At 40.0% G+C, this 19,228-nt stretch overlaps 1 protein-coding gene across 4 annotated transcripts in view; it reads left to right on the top strand.

Annotated features, from left to right (window-relative positions):
- Positions 1–19,228, top strand: part of LOC122560139 (sodium/potassium-transporting ATPase subunit beta-1-interacting protein 3-like) — a 204,972-nt gene that overhangs the window by 33,196 nt on the left and 152,548 nt on the right. Inside the window, exon 1 of one of the 4 annotated variants that reach the window (XM_043710425.2) lies at positions 7,013–7,228. The exons of the other annotated variants lie outside the window; for them this stretch is intronic. Coding sequence (XP_043566360.1) covers positions 7,217–7,228 — 12 coding nt within the window. The 5' untranslated portion in view covers positions 7,013–7,216. Of the gene's footprint in view, positions 1–7,012; positions 7,229–19,228 lie in introns of those variants that run through there. 4 annotated transcript variants of the gene reach the window in all.

Here is a 19,228-nt window from a genome sequence, read left to right on the forward strand (position 1 = left end):
AAACTTAACACAACGCATGCTTAGTCAAATAAATATAAGATTCAATACTCAGATTCAGTAATCAGATGCAAGATTTTGCTGAACTTCTCGGCATTTGCTGTTCTTTTTTCCAATCAATATTAGTTCAGTGAAGTGATTATTTCTTGACTTTAAATTGTTGCTTGAAAGGCAAGTAATCTCTGTCTGTTCCCAGAAGCAAACAGAGCTATTTTTGTTTGCTTTTTCTCCACTCTTGCGGTTCAACAAAAGTTAATGTTTTCAACAATTTGAAGGCTTTCCAGCATGTGACACTCTCACATTGGACAATGGCAAGTTGTTATACTACACTGGGTGTTAGGGAAAGAGTAGCTGTTCCTTAAACAGCGTTATAACATCTAAGAATGGTAGTCAAGATTAGAGAGGTGCTGTCCATTAGAGCCTCATTCCTGATGAAGGGCTTTTGCCCGAAACATCGATTCTCCTGCCTGACTGGCTGTACTTTTCCAGCACCACTCTAATCTTGACTCTAATCTCCAACATCTGCAGTACCCACTTCCAGCTATGCTAAGAATGGGAGCCTATGTAGCTTGGTTCTTGTGACTATATTGAACAACAATTATCAGACAAGTGATAATGTAAAATAGCAATACATTTATGTATGGGAGATTCTCGTAACAATGAAATGTCAACCATGCTACCCATGTGATCTCAGAAACTTTTCTTCTCATTACCCTCTCACTACATGTACTGTGAAGGCCATACGTGGATGGAGTGATTGACTTGGTGCACAGCTGGGCTTTAAATATGGCACCAGTGACAGGAATACCAGGCATTACTAGCATTGGCAAGTGGCACTAGAGAGGTCAATAAGGTGAGCAGCAGAGACTTGTGTGAGGTAATTTGCTAGAGCTCACAGAGACAAACACTCTGCGAAGCTCCCAAAATTGAGGCATGGCTGATTTTCAGTAAATTTCAATCCAAGAGTCTGCCACGGCACTCCTGTTTATGGATTTTGGGGAGAGGGCAGAAGTTGGCTGTACAGGGTTAGTGACAATAAGTGGTAAGCTGTGGAAGAAAGGTATCCTAAGGAGATGAGGTCAGTGCCAGTCCAATTGTGGAAACAATGGCATGATATTCACTCGTGGGGTCCTGCTGCCTTATTCATTTTCACTTTACAGTATACTTCCATTCCATAATAGGGCATGATAGTAATCTTATTAGCACTCATTTATTTTGTTATTTTCCATGAGTCAGGTATTCGTTATTGCAAGGAACATGAGTTTTAACAATTTTTGTCAAGTTCAGCTGGATAGTTAAAGGAAATTTGAAAATTGTCAGATATATGTGGAATTAAAGTACTATCATTTTAATGTGTAGATACCTACTCAACCAAAATCTTTTAACTTCCAATTAAAAAAACTCTACAATAGTTAAATATTACATTTCTAGGTATAATTGCAAGTTTTATTACCATAAGTTATTCTGTAATCAGTGGTTTTGTGACTTTTTTGAATTATTTAAGACATTGACAAAGTTTTACACTTATTACATTATAAAGAGTTACATCTGCACTACTTCTAAAACAAATTGTTGGAAAACTGGTACGATATACATAAATGTGACATTAAACAAGGATAAAATGAAAGATACCTAGGAATGTATGAGTAGGATTCATAGTTACTTGTAGGGTTACCTCATCTTCTTGTCCTTTACTGGATAAAGCTCTATCTGTAAGCAATTGCTCATTAATGGTTTCCATCTTGACAGGTGATATATACCAGAAAGTTGAATCTCAGTGCTATGTCATATCGACATGAGCTTCTTGTTATCACATTGATTTTCTTCCCTACACTTGTACTATAAATTGTTTTATTCACCCTGGAAAGCGTATTGTTCGATCCTACAGAGACATTGACCAGTTTTGACAAGTTTCTGGTGTCCACTTTTTCTTTCTTGTGCTTCAAAAGAAAGGCAATGTAAAAATGAAATATTATTTATTCATCAGCGTAGATGGGATAATATAATCCAAGAGTAGAGACGTAAATTTTTAAAAACATTAAATGTACTCTTATTAATCATTGTTGAAGTCTTATCAAGGGGAAAAAAAAGGTTTTTTTATTTTGACATTTATCTCATATTTGTACCTGCTTTTAGGTTACAGAAAAGGACAACATTTTCTGTGTTTTCTTTACAAGTCAGTTGTTGAAATCTTGCCCTTGAGTTGGTGGGAGACTCCAAGGTGTGCATTTTCACCTCACCTCCCCACCTGCCCTACACCACCCCACCCCACCCTACCCCACCATGCAAGAGCCTTCTTCAAGTGATCCCAAGAAGTGTCCCAGTTTCACAAGACTTCCCTCCCAACTGTGGAAACTGAAACAAAGTAACACGCTTGAGATATACAAACAATGCAAAATACCAGTTCCTCTTTCCAGTGCACTGTACTCTGAGGAACATTCCCAATATTATTTACTCAAAATCTGGTAACTTTTCTCTTTCTAACCTCCAACTCATGTTGAGATCAGCTAGTATACATAATGAAAATCTTACAGTAGAAAAGAAACGGGGCTACTATGAGGCAATGGGACTAAAGTTAACTCCCTTCAAGCTCTTTGCCCAATGGAATTTTGCATAGAGCACCCAAGAAAAGAACCAATTTTTAATGAGTGGGTTACCTCTGTCTTCCTTGAAAATGAATTGCAACTGTGAATTACAGCATGTCTATAAGGGAACGGTATTTAAACATTACTGCATTTCAAACTTCCTTTCAGTGAACACTACGGCCATCAATTCCTTCAATGTCATGAAGGATGTAATCCCAGCAGGATCACAGCTGCTACTGCACTCCTTGATCGGAGTTTACATGGGGTCATGAAAATTAGATAAGCTAAGTAAAGGTCTACAATGCCTCTTTGCCCATTTAGTACTTAGCCAATATTTGGGAAGTAATTGTCTATGTGTTCCTTCCTTCCCCAAATTGGATAATGCTCTATCACTGTCTCTTGGGTCAGGAGGGAATTCTATTTCTTTCAGTGCCCTCTTGGTTTCTAAGTTGTTGCTATCACATGGAACCCTGTGAGCTTCCTGTGCCCACCTGCAAATTAGTGTCTCTCAACTTAGAACCAAAAGCAGAGCAATGCAAAGCAGCTGAATACTCTTGAGCCAACAGAATCTAAATGATTTAAATTAAGAAAATCCATTATATGCATCAACTTTAGGGTTAGGACATTTACTAATGTCTAGGATGGTAAGCTATTTGTTTATATTAGTGAATCAATATGTGCAAAAATATTTTTACAGATATTAATAGAACAGAAATTGAGAACAGGGACAAATTTTCTTTACTGTAGAGACATATATGTGAAAAAGTGATGTACATAATGGGCTGGATTTTCACAGAGTTGTAAAGACTTCTTTTCCAATAGATTCACTGTTAGCTGATTGGGAAAAGAGCGATTCACACAGAGGGAATCCTAAAACTCAGCAAGACCAATTGAACTCAGAGCTGCGTTCAAACAGACCCAACTTTGGTTTATTTAAGAACTTTAACCCAGAATATGGCAGTCCCATATTGTTGGGAGTACATGCAAACACCCCTGAAGGGCAGTAAAAGTTTATTCATGATCAAAAGATATTTAGATGTCTTTAGACTTTGTATAAATCAAGCTGCAGATAACAGTGAAAGTATTTGCTAGACATTCCTCCGTTGGAGTGCTTTGATTGACAGACACTGGATGGGAAAATATATTAGCATCTGGTTGTTTGTTGGTATTTCCCATTGGGCCATTGTCATGCCATGATGAATACTTAGGTAAAAACAATGACTGCAAATGCTGGAAACCAGATTCTGGATTAGAGTGGTGCTGGAAAACACAGCAGTTCAGACAGCATCTGAGGAGCAGGAAAATCGATGTTTCAGGCAAAAGCCCTTCATCAGGAATACAGGCAGAGTGCCTGAAGGGTGGAGAGATAAATGGGAGGAGGGTGGGGGGTGGGGAAAAAGTAGCATAGAGTACAATAGGTGAGTGGGGGTGGGGATGAAGGTGATAGGTCAGGGAGGGGGGGGGGGGGAAGGTAGCAAAGAGTACAATGGGTGAATGGGGGTGGGACGAAGGTGATATATCAGAGAGGAGGGTGGAGTGGATAGATGGAAAAGAAGATAGGCAGGTAGGACAAGTCATGGGGACAATGCTGAGCTGGAAATTTGAAACAGGGTGAGGTGTGGGAAGGGGAAATGAGGAAACTGTTGAAGTCCACATTGATGCGCTGGGGTTGAAGTGTTCCGAGGTGGAAGATGAGGCGTTCTTCCTCCAGGCATCAGTTGGTGAGGGAGTGGCGGTGAAGGAGGCTCAGGACCTCCATGTCCTCGGCTGAGTGGGAGGGGGAGGGCGGTGAAGGAGGCCCAGGACCACCATGTCCTCGGCTGAGTGGGAGGGGGAGACATGGAGGTCCTGGGCCTTCTTCACCGCCGCTCCCTCACCACCTGACCCCTGGAGGACGAACGCCTCATTTTCCGAATCGGAACACTTCAACCCCAGGGCATCAATGTGGCCTTCACCAGTTTCCTCATTTGCCCTTCCCCACCTCACCCCAGTTCCAAACTTCCAGCTCAGCACTGTCCCCATGGCTTGTCGTACCTGCCTATCTTCCTTTCCACCTATCCACTCCACCTCTCCTCTGACCTATCACCTTCATCCCACCCCCATTCACCCATTGTACTCTTTGCTACCTTCCTCCACCCTCCTTCCTGACCTATCACCTTCATCCCCACCCCCACTCACCTATTGTACTCTATGCTACTTTCTCCCCACCCCCACCCTCCTCTCATTTATCTCTCCACCCTTCAGGCACTCTGCTTGTATTCCTGATGAAGGGCTTTTGTCTGAAACATCGATTTTCCTGCTCCTCGGATGCTACCTGAACTGCTGTGCTTTTCCAGCACCACTCTAATCCATGATGAATACTTGCCTGAATTTTAAAATGTGAAATGATCTGAGCTGTAGGTTCTGAGTTCACAGTTTGATTACAAATTTTAGGTATCTATTAATGGATTAGTTGTCTCCAATGTGGGGTTCGAATAGACATTTGTTCTTGAATATCAGAAAAATCACTTGAGATTTAAAATCGTAGAATGAGTTCTTTGACTGCAAAGATAGTGAGAGACAGAAGCAGCCAGTCTTTTCATTACTAAATGTAGCAGTGTGTATTGTATTAAATTGTTAGAAGGTACATTCTTTTCTAATTTTTACATGGCTGCTGAGGTCTGTCTATAGTGAATAACTAAGGAAATGACATCTGGAGCATAAGAAGCCATTAGAAATGTGTGTGGGGCATGAGTTGACATTGAATTCACATGGTTGATGTGAGGGACTATGGGGTGAGTGGCTTGTATGTTGGTGGTAACATGGCTCAGAAGGTAGGATGAATCATAGGGGAAAGTGGATGGGTGAGGGAGTGTTAGGAGCCAGACCTGGAGGGCCTAACAACCTGTAAAGAAACTGAGACAATAATCCTGAGAACCAAGGCAGGCTTTACAACTAACCCTTCTTGGCATTCTCCACTCTCATGAGCCCTCACAGTCTGGGGTCAGTGGGATAGAGCCCTGCCCACATCCTCCCCCTGAGAAAACTAAGTGTCTCAGGGCATTTTTTAATGCAGCCAGGTACAGTTTGTTGGGAACCCACTTTAGTGGACAAAGTCTGGTCCAATGTCTCATTAAAGGTGAAACAAATACAAGTATAATCAAACCAGAATGGGTTATTTTGTGATAAGCATTATGACACATTTAACATTGAAAAAATCTATCCAAGCACCACCTACAAATGTATTTTCCCAAAGGAGTAAATATTCACATGAAAGCTATTGATGAAACTCATGTGAAAAAGATGAATTTAATATGTAATGAAAAAAAACTGAATCTTTTTAGATTTTTGAGAGTTTTGAATTGAAGTATTAGCAAGAAATAAAAATATGAATTTGATTTATGCCAACAACACAGAAATCAACTTGTAGTGCATCTGCATTTGATTTTTCATTGCACCATTAATATGCCAAAGGACACATTAGCATTTAATTTCTCTTTACCTTTGAATTCTCATTCAACTCATGTTTTGGCACATGCATTCTTATTTTGTTATTCTCTTCTCTTTATCTCCCTGCCTTTCCTGCTGTCCATTCTCAACCAAGTATTTTACGCAGTTTGACCTCACACTCTGGAACACTGTTTTCTACATTGTCACCTCTCTCTTGTTTCACAAACTATTTTATAGTATATTCCTTAATTCTGATTTGATCATCATTCCTAACTTTATTCCCATCACTGCTTGGCATTCTGAGTATCTGATGCAATTGAGATTCTATATTATGTTAAAGTCCTGGATTATTGCTGTCATTGTTTGCATTTTTTTCTTATTAAAAAAAAGCAGATTGCAAAGATGACCAGATCTATGTTAGAAATGTGAGGTTTATAAAATTATGATGTTTTGGGTGATATTTTTTGATTTATAAGATTATTAGAATTTGGGGCTCTAACTTTAAATGTAGAGTAAATAAAGGGGATCATGAATTTTGTTCTGGAATGTATCTGACCATAATCCTGGATGGTTGTTAGAGATCAAAGGTGAACTCAGCTTACTGAGAGGGAGGTACTAGGTATTTATGTTTGGAGGCAATGGTGGTAGTTTAAGAATCTACAATGAGTAGACCCTAAATCTCCCAAATTCCAGAAAGATGCTTTGATATAGAGTTATAAACAGTGTGCTGTAAGTATATGTTTACTTTTAATATGAAAAGAAGTTGAGATCAAGGATAATCAATTAATATTTCTACTTAGGTTAGTGTTTCAAGTTGTCAAAAGGAAGAAAGCAGAGGAAACCATTTTTGAGGTGACCTTACAGGCTTCCCATAATCCCATGTATATCACAGACAGAGGGCAGTGTTGAGTCTTGTCTGTGTCATCTGAAAGGTAGATAGTGAGAGACAGAAGCAGCCAGATCTGCACTTGCAGCAGAGAAAATGGAATACAGGTAGGAGCTCGTGTTCAGAATGAGGATCAAGTTCGTGAGTTAAAGGACACTAGAAGATTTGTTTAATTTGGACCTGGAGGAGGGAATCTGCAGCTAATCCTCACAATATTTCTGAGATTAGAATCACCCAGCTAGGAAAATCAATGGCAAGTATCCCTTTGGAAGCTGGGAGCAGCTGTACCTGTTTGCAGTATGACCTGTAACTCTGAACAATGTCAGGTGTGGTAAGTATAAATGGGGGTATTTATTTAAGAATTTAAAATAACTGTTGGTTACTGATAATTCATAGTTATTTGTAAAGTTAAAGTTTGAAACCATGAAATCTTGGTGCAATCCTTTTGCTGAAAATTAAAATTTGTCTTTAAACAGTAATTGGTCTTAACAGAGATTGTACTGAACCACAAAGTCACATGACATAGGAATAAGAGAAGACCATTCAGCGCATCGGGGTGTACTCCAACCTTAAATGAGACCATGGCTGATCTGATAATCTTCAATTTGATGGGCTGAATAGCCTAATTCTGCTCCTATGGCCCACTTTCCTACTTTTTTCCCCGTAACTCTTGATTCCCTGACTGGTTACAAAGCTACCTGTTGCAACCTTGAATATACTTAACGAACCAGTCCTCTTCAGTAAAGAATTCCCTCGATCCTCAAAAGAAATTCCTCATCTCTGTTTTAAATCGGTGACCTCTCATTGAAAGATTATGCTCTCTGGTCCTAGACCCTCCCATAAAAGAAACAACTTTTCCATATCTACCCTGTCAAGACCCCTAACAATTTTACATGTTACAATAAAGTTGCCTCTCGTTCTTCTTAACTACTTGGTTACTAGTTTTTTGTGATTTATGCATAAAAACACCTGAATTCCTCTGTGCTGTAGGTTTCTGCAAGCTTTCTCTATTTAAATAATATTCAGCTCCTCTATTCTTCCTGCGTAGTCTCACATTTTCCCACATTATATTCCATTATCCAAGAGTTTACCTATTCACTTAACCCATCTATATCTTTCTGCAGACTTTTCCTGTCATTCTCACGCTTGTCTTTCCATCTATTTTGTGTTATCTGCAACCTGGCTATAGTGTATTCACTTTCCTCATCCAAGTCATTAAAATTTGTTGTAAATAATTGTGGCCCTGCCTCTGATCCTGATGGGACTGCAATAGTTACAGGCTTTCAATCTGAAAATGCCCCCTTATCCAAACTCTGTCTTCCTTAGTGAACCAATCCTATATCCATGCTAATATAATACCTCTAACATCATGGGCTCTTACCTTAATGTGATATGCTATCAAATATGTGATATCTGATCGGGGTAACTTAGCAGAGACATATAAAATCCTTTTGGGGTGGTGAGGGAGTGACTCTTGACTGGGTGGATGTCAAAATAATGTTTCCTCTTGTGGGAGAATCTAGAAACAGGGGTCATAGTTTAAAAATAAGGAGTCATCTACTTAAGACAGAGATTAGGAAACTTTTTTTTCTGTCAGAGGGTTATGTGTCTTTGTCAAAAGGCAGTGAATATAGAATTGTTACATATTTTAAAGCAAGGGTTTGAGACACCCCTTGATTACCAAGGGGTGAGAAGTTATCAGCGGCATGCGGGAATGAGCTTATTGATTGGCGGAGCAGGCTTGAAGGGCTGAGCAGCCGACTCTTGTTCCTTGTTTGTATGGTTTGTAAGCCTATGTTTCCCCACTCCCAAGACCCTCTCACCCCATCTAATTAAAACCCTCTCTGTAGCTGTAATTATTTCAGTCATAAGGTCACTGGTTCCAGCACGATTCAAGTGAAGCCCTTTTGACTGAAACAGATCCCTTTTACTCCAGTAGTGGTGCCAGTACTCCACAAGCATTCTTCCCACACCAAGCGATGAGCCATGCATTAAATCCCTTGATTGTATTTATCCTATCTCAGGCGAAAGTGGGGATTGCAGATGCTGGAGATTAGAGTTGAGAGTGTGGTGCTGGAAAAGCACAGCAGGTCAGGCAGCATCCGAGGAGCAGGAGAATCGATGTTTTGGGCAAAATGAGGAAGAGCTTTTGCTCAAAACAGCGATTTTTCTGATCCTCAGATGTTGTCTGACTTTCTGAGTTTTCCAGCACCACACTCTTGACTTTTTATCCTATCCCAGTTTGTCCATGCCTCAGGTTGTAGCCCAGACACTAATGTTGCATGTTCTGCTTTATACTTTAACTACTACCTGTTACGAATCTTACAGCAGAACCTCTTTTCTAGTCCTGACAATGTAATTGGTACCAATGTGGAGGACACAGATACTACCACATATGGTACTGTATGCAATGCACTTAATATCTATACTTACCTTATAACATTTCCTTATGTGTCCTTTCAGATTTCTGACTCTCTGTGAGGATCTGGAATCTCTCCATTCAGAATGCTACCTCTGTTTTTGGAGAGCAAATATTTCCAACAACACTAACTAACATTTTCCTTGTGGAGAAACAGTCTTATAAAATCTGGAGACTTATGCAGCAGAATAAATATTCAAACTATTCTTAAAAGCATTGAGTTATGTGCATGTTAAATTTATGATAAGAATTTTAAAATTTATGATTGCATGTTACAAGGCAATAACATTTAATCTAATTGTGTAAACAAGCCTTTCTCAAGCAGATGTTGCTTTCTGGAATTTATGAAATAGTTAATCAGTACCAGATGGGAATCTAACATTAAGATTAACCAGATGTGGAAGTACCTGAAAAGAAAATCCTATTTTCAAGGAGCTCAATCACTAATATTTACTTCTCTGTGTTATTGTCACTGAAGACTTCATCATCAAACTGCAAGCATACTGACATGATGATAGCAGCAGGAAAGTCCCAGAGCATTAAAATACCAGAGCATTATTAAAGCATGTTAAATCCCAGCCAAATGGATAGAAAGAAACATGAGTAGATTAGATCAAAAGTTGAAGTTCAGGAATCAAAAGGATTGTGAAGTAGAGTTAGAGGGAAAAAGAGATAGCAAAATCTTTTCATGTGGAAAGATAAATGAGAAAGTACAGACATTGGTAAATAAGGCTCAGAAACCTTATCCTAGCAACAATTGAAGGACAACTTGAAGATAAAAACAGAAGCGGAAGAAGGAAAACCAGATGGATGGATAACATTGATAACATTGACAGGTGAACTGAGAAAGGCTTGACAAAAGCTAGAGAAGAAGCAAGTTAGTAGAAAGACCTCCACAAAAGCTATGTTGAAGCAAATGAATAATCATGTTGACTTTCAGTCCAGTTGGTTTATAATCGGCTATCAGAATGGGTTGTAACAGTGCCAATATGTCTTTTTAAATTTTTATTTGCAGGATGTGGACATTGCTGGTTATACCAGTGTTTGTTGTCCATCTCTAATTGCGCTAGAGAAGTTAGTGGTGAGTTCCATCTGAACCGCTGCAGTCAATGTGTTAGAGGTTCACCAATGGTGTTGTTGGGAAGGGAGTTCCAGGATTCTGACACTGGAACAGCGATGAAACGGCAATATAAATTCAAGTTACAAGGGCGTGTGGCTTGGAACCGGTTTGGATCCCATGACAGCAGATGGTGAAATTTGACTGCAAACAAAATCAAGAATTAGAATTTAAATGATAACCATGGAACCAATCTCAAATGTCAGAAAAGCCCATTTGTTTTACTAGTGTGTTTTTGGGAGGAATACTGTTGTTCTTACTTAGTCGGGCCTATGTGTGACCCCAGAGCCATAACAATATGGTTGACTCCTAACTGCCCTTTAAAATGGCCTAACAAGCCACTCAGTTCTACCAAGCTTCTTAAAAAGTCGCAGTAAAGGAATGAAGGAAGGAGTGCCTGGCATCGACTGAGGCACTTAAAAAATGACAACAACAAACTCAGCAATGTCCTCCTTACTAATAGGTGGGTGCCAAACTGTTTTCAGTCGAAGCAATCAATAGACTGACACAACCATATTCACAGATTTATACCTTACAGATTATGTCCCAGAGAATACCATCACCATCTTTGGATATGTCCTGTCCTACAGGCAGGATAGACTCAGAAGAGGTGGTTGTATAGTGGTATACAGTCACTAAAAATTTTGCCCCAAGAATCCTTATTGTTCATTCTGGATCCCATGATGTGTAACAGCATCAGGTCAAATATGGACAAGAAAATCTCTTGTTGATTAATATCTACCCCATCCCACCTTAGCTAATGAACTAGTATCCTTGATGTTGAGCATAAGCAGCAAGTAGTATACAGAGCTAGGTGATCCTACAACCAACAAATCACCTCTAAGCTCTGCAGTCCTGTCACATCGAATCATCAATGGTGGTGAGCTATTAACCAACTCACTAGAGGAGAAGGCTCCACAAATATCCCCATTCTCAATGATGTAGGGTCTACAATGTGCAAAAGATAAGGTAGAAGCAATTGCAACAATTTTCAGCTAGAAGTACCAAATGGATGATCCATATTGGCCTCTTCCAGAATTCCCTAGCATCACAGATGCCAGGTTTTAAACAATACAGTTTAGTTCGTGATGTCAAGAAGTGGCTGGAGACATTGAATGTGGAAAGGCTGTGGGTCCTGACAACGTTCAGCAACAGTACTGAATACAAGTACTCAAGAACTTGATGATCCCCTAGCCAATCTGTTCTGGTGCAGAATCAACACAGACATTTAGCTAACAGTGTCCTTTACACAAAAAGCAAGTCAAGTCCCAACCTGGCCAATTGATACTCCAACAATCTACTCTTGATCATCAGTAAAATGATGGAAAATGTCATCAACAGTACTACCAAGCAGCACTTGCTTAACAATAATCTACTTACTGATGCTCAATTTGGGCTCCACCCTGAACTCCTGACCTCATTGCAGTCTTGGTTCAAACATGGACAAAGTGCTGAATTCCAGAGTGACATGAGTGTGACTGCCTTTGACATCAAGACTGCATTTAGCCAAGTGAGGCATCAAACAGCTTTAGCAAGACTGGAGTTAATAGGAATTGGAGGCAAACTCTCCACTTTTTGGACTCATATCCACCATGAAGGAAGGTTTGTGGTTATAGGACATCAATTATAACAGCTCCAGGGCATCTCTGTATGGGTTCCTCAGGGTAATGTGTTCGGCCCAAACATCTTCAGCTCCTCATCAAAACCTTCCCTCCATCATAAGACCAGATATGGAGATGTTCATTGCTAATTGTAAAAAAATTCACCATTTCTGTCACCTCAGATAGTGAAGTAACATATGGCTAATCATAGCAAATGTTGGACAATATCCCAAGTTTAAGCTGACAAGTGACATTTAAGGTTTATGATATACAAGTGCTAGGCAATGACCACCTGCAACAAGAGAGAATCTAACCACCGCTCCTTGACATTTAATAGTTTTATCATTATTGAACCTCCCCCTATCAGCATCCTGCTGCTAGCTATTGATGTCAGCAGCACCTCTGTAAGTCATGAAATAGCCCTAACATAAGTTCTTCAAGGAGCTTAGGTAGTGGATATCGGGGTTTATCTGACAATCTCCACATGTATCTGTGAGATAAGATGAACATTAATTGATGTTCTGGGCACCCTCAAAGAAAGTCATAAAAATGCTTTGTGAACCATTGTAAGATACGGGGTGATTTTACTTGACCAGCATGAATTGTTAAAAATGACTGTCATTTATCAACCAACCTTGTACCAATCCTACCACCTTTAATTTTAACCTCTTCATGGATATTAACAAGGGCACCAACCAACGGAGATTTCAATTAAGTATGCAAATATAGCTTCATTGTTTAAGATTTCAGAACAGTATCTTAGGAAGGCCCAGCGGACATGCTGACAAGTCACCTAAGAGCAGAACTTGGTTGGATATTGGACAGTGTTTTCATGCAGAGAACACTATGTTGGATGTTAGTTCATGCAGTGATTGCTGGTTTGCGGTTTATCTTCAACACATAACACCCTTAAATATTGCTCCTAGTCTTCATGAGAAGGTGGCACTTGGCCTTCTGCTTGAGTTACATTAGTCCCTGTCCCAATTGTGTTCCTCTGATGGTGTCACATAGGAAATTCCAAAATGTCGACTTAGTGACGACAAATGAATGGAATTGGGATAGTATTTAACTTTGAGGGGAACTTGGAGGTAATAGTCTTATAATATTACTGCTCCTGCCCTTTTTGGTAGTCATATTTGTCAGGTTCGGTTGTGTTGTTGAATTGAACTTGACAAATGATTGTGTTGCAACCTATCAACATTCATACTGCCACCTTAATTTGTAGCCAGGGTTCTGATCAAGTGAATTGCTTTATCGACATTGTATTGAGCTTGAATTATACAGCTTTGTTTTAAAACAAAATAAAGAATTTCATCACTTCAATATAAACCTCCACAGAATGGAAATACTGGCATGAAAACCAGATAGGTTGAATATTTTCTGTCCCTCTCACAAATTTCACACTTTTTATTAAACACCAGCAAATTGCAACAGAATATATTCAAAGGATGAAACAATTTTCAAATGATTTTTCTGACCTTGAGACAGTGTGTGATCTTTCCAAGAAGAGGAGCTTGCATCAGGATATACTTCCAGCAGGAACAGTAATTAGTCTCTCTTTGATTGCATGGTATTCCTAATAAAACAGTTCCTTACAGAGTATCTGACCAGTGGTCTGAATGGAATAACCCTGATTACCAATTAAACATCTTAATTATGCTCCATCACCACAGGAAATGATGTCACCACAGGAAATGACATCACCAACCCAAAGAAATCCAAACATATAAATAGAAGCAGGAATTATCAGCAGTGCTTTGCCTGGAGGCTCACTGAAGATGTTACCTAGTAGGGTGATGAAATATCTGGAAATGAACCTTCCAGCTCAGCGAGCAAGCCTACATCCAGAACCTCAACCTGACCTACAAATCTATGCTCCAATCCTTTGATTGACTATGAACAATGATAGAATCTACTGGCATGAATAAAACCATAAGGAAAGAAAATGAATAATATCATTGAAGAATTCCTCATTGCAGAACTCATGCTATTGTTTAAGGTTCAAAAGCAGTTGTACGTTTGCAAATGTAAACATTATAGTAGAATTTTGTACATAACAATGGTTTGCAAATGCCAAATTACACAAGGAAGAAATATAACTTTTCTTTGGGTTTAGTATAAAAGATTATTGAAGATTTAACTTTATAACTTTAACAATATTTTCCATTTGCAATTTTATCCCAATATTAATTGACAGCCATAATATGTTCAATGATGTCCAGAGAAATGCTGCATTAATTCAGCTAAAGATACCCCCCCTTCTCAAAACAAAAGTAGTCAGGGTAATTAGAGTGACATTAGGTTTTAAGCGCTTAACCTTATCTATGTGATAACCCAGTAGATTTGTCAGGAAACGTTCATAGGTACATTGTAATTATCTGAAGAAACCTTAATCTGACAGATTTATGAAATATTTGCATGTTGTAGGATAATTTCTCCATGAGGTTCAGTCTGGGTCAAAATGAATGTTCTCAAAAATCAGTATAGCAGCTTTAGAACTGACTGAGCCAGCTGCCATCAATACTGAAGAAGATAAGGAAAGAGCAGTTTAATTGATGCTGAAAACTGTCAAATGTCCTGTTTCTATGTATAACATTTTATTAAACTTGAAGTTAGGTGGTCTTTAGTTTACAGCTTATCTTTTAGAGGTGTTGGAATTTATACAGTCATTGACTCTTAGTGAATTGGGGGTTCATTGGGGGGACCGAGAGCGAGAAGGGGTGTAGGGGCAGGATGCCTTAGAGTGGCCAGAAGGTGGGAGGGACAGGTGGCTTGCTGGGTTGCCGGTGGGAGGGGATCTGTATTCTATGCACTGTTTCTTATCTAATTGGACTGTTGTATGTATTTGTTACTGTTCCTTTTGTGATGACTGAAAGTGGAATTTGAGGTTTGTTGTCATTTCCCACTTTCTTGGTGTACAGAATCTGAAAATGCCAAAATCAATGTTTCAAGGTGGATGGGTACATTCCAAAAGATTATGTCATAAGCAAAGATGTTCTTAAGATGAGGACGTGAATGGTGGTATTCTTGGGATAGAGGCTGAGATAGAAGCCCTGGGGAGCAACAGGTCAGTTTTTGGAATATGACTTTAGTATGTTTTTTTGATGCAATGGATAATGAAAGTGCTGATGGGACTGTCATGAACACTTTACTGGAGAATTATATCCTAAGAATCAAAAACTATATTCTGTAAAAAAAATTGAATCTTGAGTGAGTTTTTTTATCATTTGCTGAATTTGTCTGGTAGTATCAAAACTGAACTGAAAGATTCTGTTTCATTTCTACTTGGACTGGATGTATCCTGCAATACAATATTTTTAACATTGCCCAGTCAGTGCCTGAGCTCCATTAGTGAATATAAACTTTGAACTGAGAGAAAAGCTGTTGGCTGTTTGGTGAGTTGTGATAAGATCTCCCATGTATTTCCAAGGTATTCACTATGAAATTTGATGTTGTAAGGTTTGAGCTCAGTCTGACCAAAGTAGTCTTTATCAGTACTGTTGGTGCATCTGCCCTGACTGGTAGCAATGCTGACTTCATTATGTAGATTGGGAAACAATTGGGTGAGATAGGAAGCATACTGCCCATCTCCTCTGACAGTACAATTCAACGAGAAACTTTGCTCCAGAATGTCAGTGACAATTTATTGAAAAGGTGGGCATGAACTTGTAAATATATGGTCTTGATGTTTTGATAGCCCGATTCATGGAAGCAGTATGGACTGGCGTTGTGCGTTGAGACTAAGCTGAATCTTTGATTCCATGGGAATTGCATGGGAAATTGAATATTCTGATGAGCAGTCCCCATGCCTCTGAAACCCTCCAAAAGCATCTATTATAGGTGGAGAATTCTGAGTGTTCTAACTGATGTAATCTTAATAGTTATCCAGGAAAGGTTAGACAATTATAAACCTGCTGTAATTCCTGGGCAACTAATTTAGCAGGACAGAACTTGTGTACTCTGAAAAAAGACACAATGAGTTGAAACTTACTTTTTTTTGACTAAATGCAAGTTACATTGACTGTTTTACCAAGATTCCTCACTGTGTCTTGCCAAAGTCACCTCCTTAATTACCAATCACACCTCACTGATGTCCCTCATGTTCGATTCTGGCTCCATAGAGCCACAGAGTCATACAGCACTGAAACAGAACCTTTGGTCCAACCAGTCCATGCTGAACATAATCCCAAACTAAACTTGTCCCACTTGCCTGTTCCTGACCCATATCCTCTAAATCTTTCCTATTCATGTATCTATCCAAGTATCTTTTAAACATTGTAATTGTACCCAAATTTACCACTTTGTCAGGAATTCATTCCACGCAACCACCCTCTGTGTAAAAAATTTGCTTCTCGTGTCTTTTCTAAACCATGATCTAAGAATAACTCACCGCTCAGTGAATGTTCATTGAAAGACCAACGTCACTTGCACTCGCACCAATTTTAAAAGCCTGATGTGCAGTCGGCCTGACAGTTCAGAGCTGTCTTGGCAAAATGTCTGACATTTGCCCCAGCTGTGGCCGATGGGGGACATCTGGTGCCCTGCTTTGTGAGAAGGGACCCTGAAATCCTGCTGGATGGGTTGGTACACTGATAGGTCTTTCTCTTCTTGTAGAGGAAGCATGATACTAGACCAATCTAGCCTATTGCAGGACGTCAGTCAGAATAAAAGCAGCATTAGCTGTTTGGAGGAGTGCCCAGCACTGTAGAAAGAAGGCCAATGTCATTTTCACTGCTAAAGTGCTGCCATCTTGTCTCTAATACCTTACATTCCCTCTGCTACTATACCAACCTCCCATGAATGATCATCCTCCCCAACTCTAACCCTAACCTGCGGTGTCTTCCCTCACAAAGCTGTCACAGTCCCCCAGTTCCCTGACACCATTAACACTGCATTGCTTTCTGTGCTGCTGTGTTCAGCTGATGCCATAACCTGCAGCAAAAACTACGTCACCCACTTTCATCTCCCTTAATACCTGCCTCCCTCTCATTCCCAAGGAGGAAAACAGCCCACGGAAGGGCAGAAAGACTGAAGATGGGCAGTGAGTAGCCTGACCTAGAGGGCATCCTGACTCTGACTGCCCTAAGTAGCTGTGTTCAACCCCTGGGCTGGTGTCAGATGCTGTCCTTGAGTTAGTGTGCCAGGGCTCCCTGAGCAAAGGCTATTCTTGTTGACCTGACTGAAGCCTGCTGACAACAATAACAAGCTTCCTGTCTAAATGTTTGAGCTAAATAGCAAGGCAAGTTGGAAGTAATGTGAGCCTGGTGTATTTAACGGAGAGGGCAAAGTGCACAAAGACAGTGCAATTGAAGGTAGCAATACTGTGAGCATCCAGATAAACTCAGAGTGAGTGAGCACTGAGGCAGAGTGAAGACCCCAGAGAAGCCTGGTCCAGTACATGAGCTGGATGCATGTTCCTGAGCAGACAGTGATAGTTACCGGTGCAGCATTAAAAGTGCAGAAGTGTCTGGGAAATGGACGGGAGATGTGCCATGAAAGTGGTACATATCAAATGCCGATGTCTGTTGCTATGGGCTTGTGCCCAGGAGTGTGCGCTGAGATGTTGGTGTGCAGTGTCCAACATGGAGGTTCTTATGAGCAAGTAGCAAGCTGAGGGCTACAGGTACCCACTCTGATTTAGATGGCTAGATTTCTTCATTTCTGGTTTGTTTGAAACTTTTGGTAAGATGGAAAGCTGAATATTAATAAGGTGTTTAACAAGCAATAATCCCCTGACTTGGCAACTCATTGCTGCCTGGCAAGAAACTCATTACCCTGCTCAGCAAATCATAAAACATAGTGTCAGATCTTTTCACTGTCAAAGTAGGATGTCAAACTTGCCATCTGATTTTGCCACAAATCTCCCCATAGCTCACTTTACTCAGACTCCTGTAAGATTCATATATTTTGTTGAAACACTTCATCTTGCACTTAATAGGGCATTGTTGAAGAATACAAGTTTGAAGGGAAAACCAACATTTGCACTGAATGAGAGGAGTGCATTGATTCATTGGAAAGTAGGCTATGATTGGTAGAGGAGACAATGAGGTCCTGATGAAGGGCTCCAGCCTGAAACATCGATTTTCCTGCTCCTTGGATGCTGCCTTCTCTGCTGTGCTTTTCCAGTAACACACTATCAACTGTGATTGGCAGAGGTATTGCCATGGAGAATGTACCCATTAATGCTGATTTCAATTAATAGCCAGGTTTGTTTTAAAATTTTAAATAAAGTAGATGATTCTGATTGGTCAGGGCATTGCCTTGAGACCTGAACCAGCGAATCACCTTTATTGCTGAAACAGACAATGTGCGGGTACATGTTTTTTCTGATTGCAAGGAACTTGGTGCTTGTATTAATATGTTGCTTCCAGTATGCACAAATACACCATACTGCCAACTTCATTACAATCCTAACATGGTTGTAAGTGTAATTCCTTACACATTCAGGATTATCCAGAAAATGTTGTTCAATTGCAGCATCACACCTAATATTAGATAGTGTGTTGTGAATTTAGAAGTGTGGGCTGTGTTGGGTGCTTGTTGAGAACAGCTGAAGGGACATGATGTTGATTTGATTTGCCAGGCTATGGGACGTATGGGCTGCATACCTGGCACTGAAATTTATACATCACATTACTCATTTTTATGAAAGGCAGAATGTCTTTTTGGCTTGACTGCATTATCCTGTTACTAATAAGCAAAACTTTTGTTGCAGCAATATGAAACCTCTAACTTCAGCAGTTGCTCAAACTTTTCAGATAGATTACCCTAGAAGGGTATGGTGAGGTGGACTGGACCCTTGTCTCAGGGCCAAGAGTGACCACTTGCCTTCATTGGTAAGGAGACACGTTGGGAATCCTACTGTTTCATGCATTCCAAGATTGGCTTTATCAGCAATCTTGTAAATATGGCCAAAGTCACTTCTTCACCATGCAAACCTGATCCTGAAATAGAGCACATCCAAGCCATCTGAGTGAAAAATGGCTACCCTGTTCAGATCATTTGTGACTGTATATCACGCAAACCCATGGAAGGTCCGAGGATGGTCACTCTTGGTCCCTCCTCTCCCAGACATGAGAAGAGCCAACCTCCTCGCACTGATATGACCCTCCAGGACCTGATGCTACCTGTCAGATCAGTGAACACCAACCCAACCCACTCATTCATCTATTTGGCATCTTATCCATCTGGCAC

This window comes from Chiloscyllium plagiosum, unplaced genomic scaffold (genome assembly GCF_037043375.1).
Source record: "Chiloscyllium plagiosum isolate Xiang-an unplaced genomic scaffold, Cpla_swu_hap1 HiC_scaffold_15, whole genome shotgun sequence".
NCBI classification, from domain to species: domain Eukaryota; kingdom Metazoa; phylum Chordata; class Chondrichthyes; order Orectolobiformes; family Hemiscylliidae; genus Chiloscyllium; species Chiloscyllium plagiosum.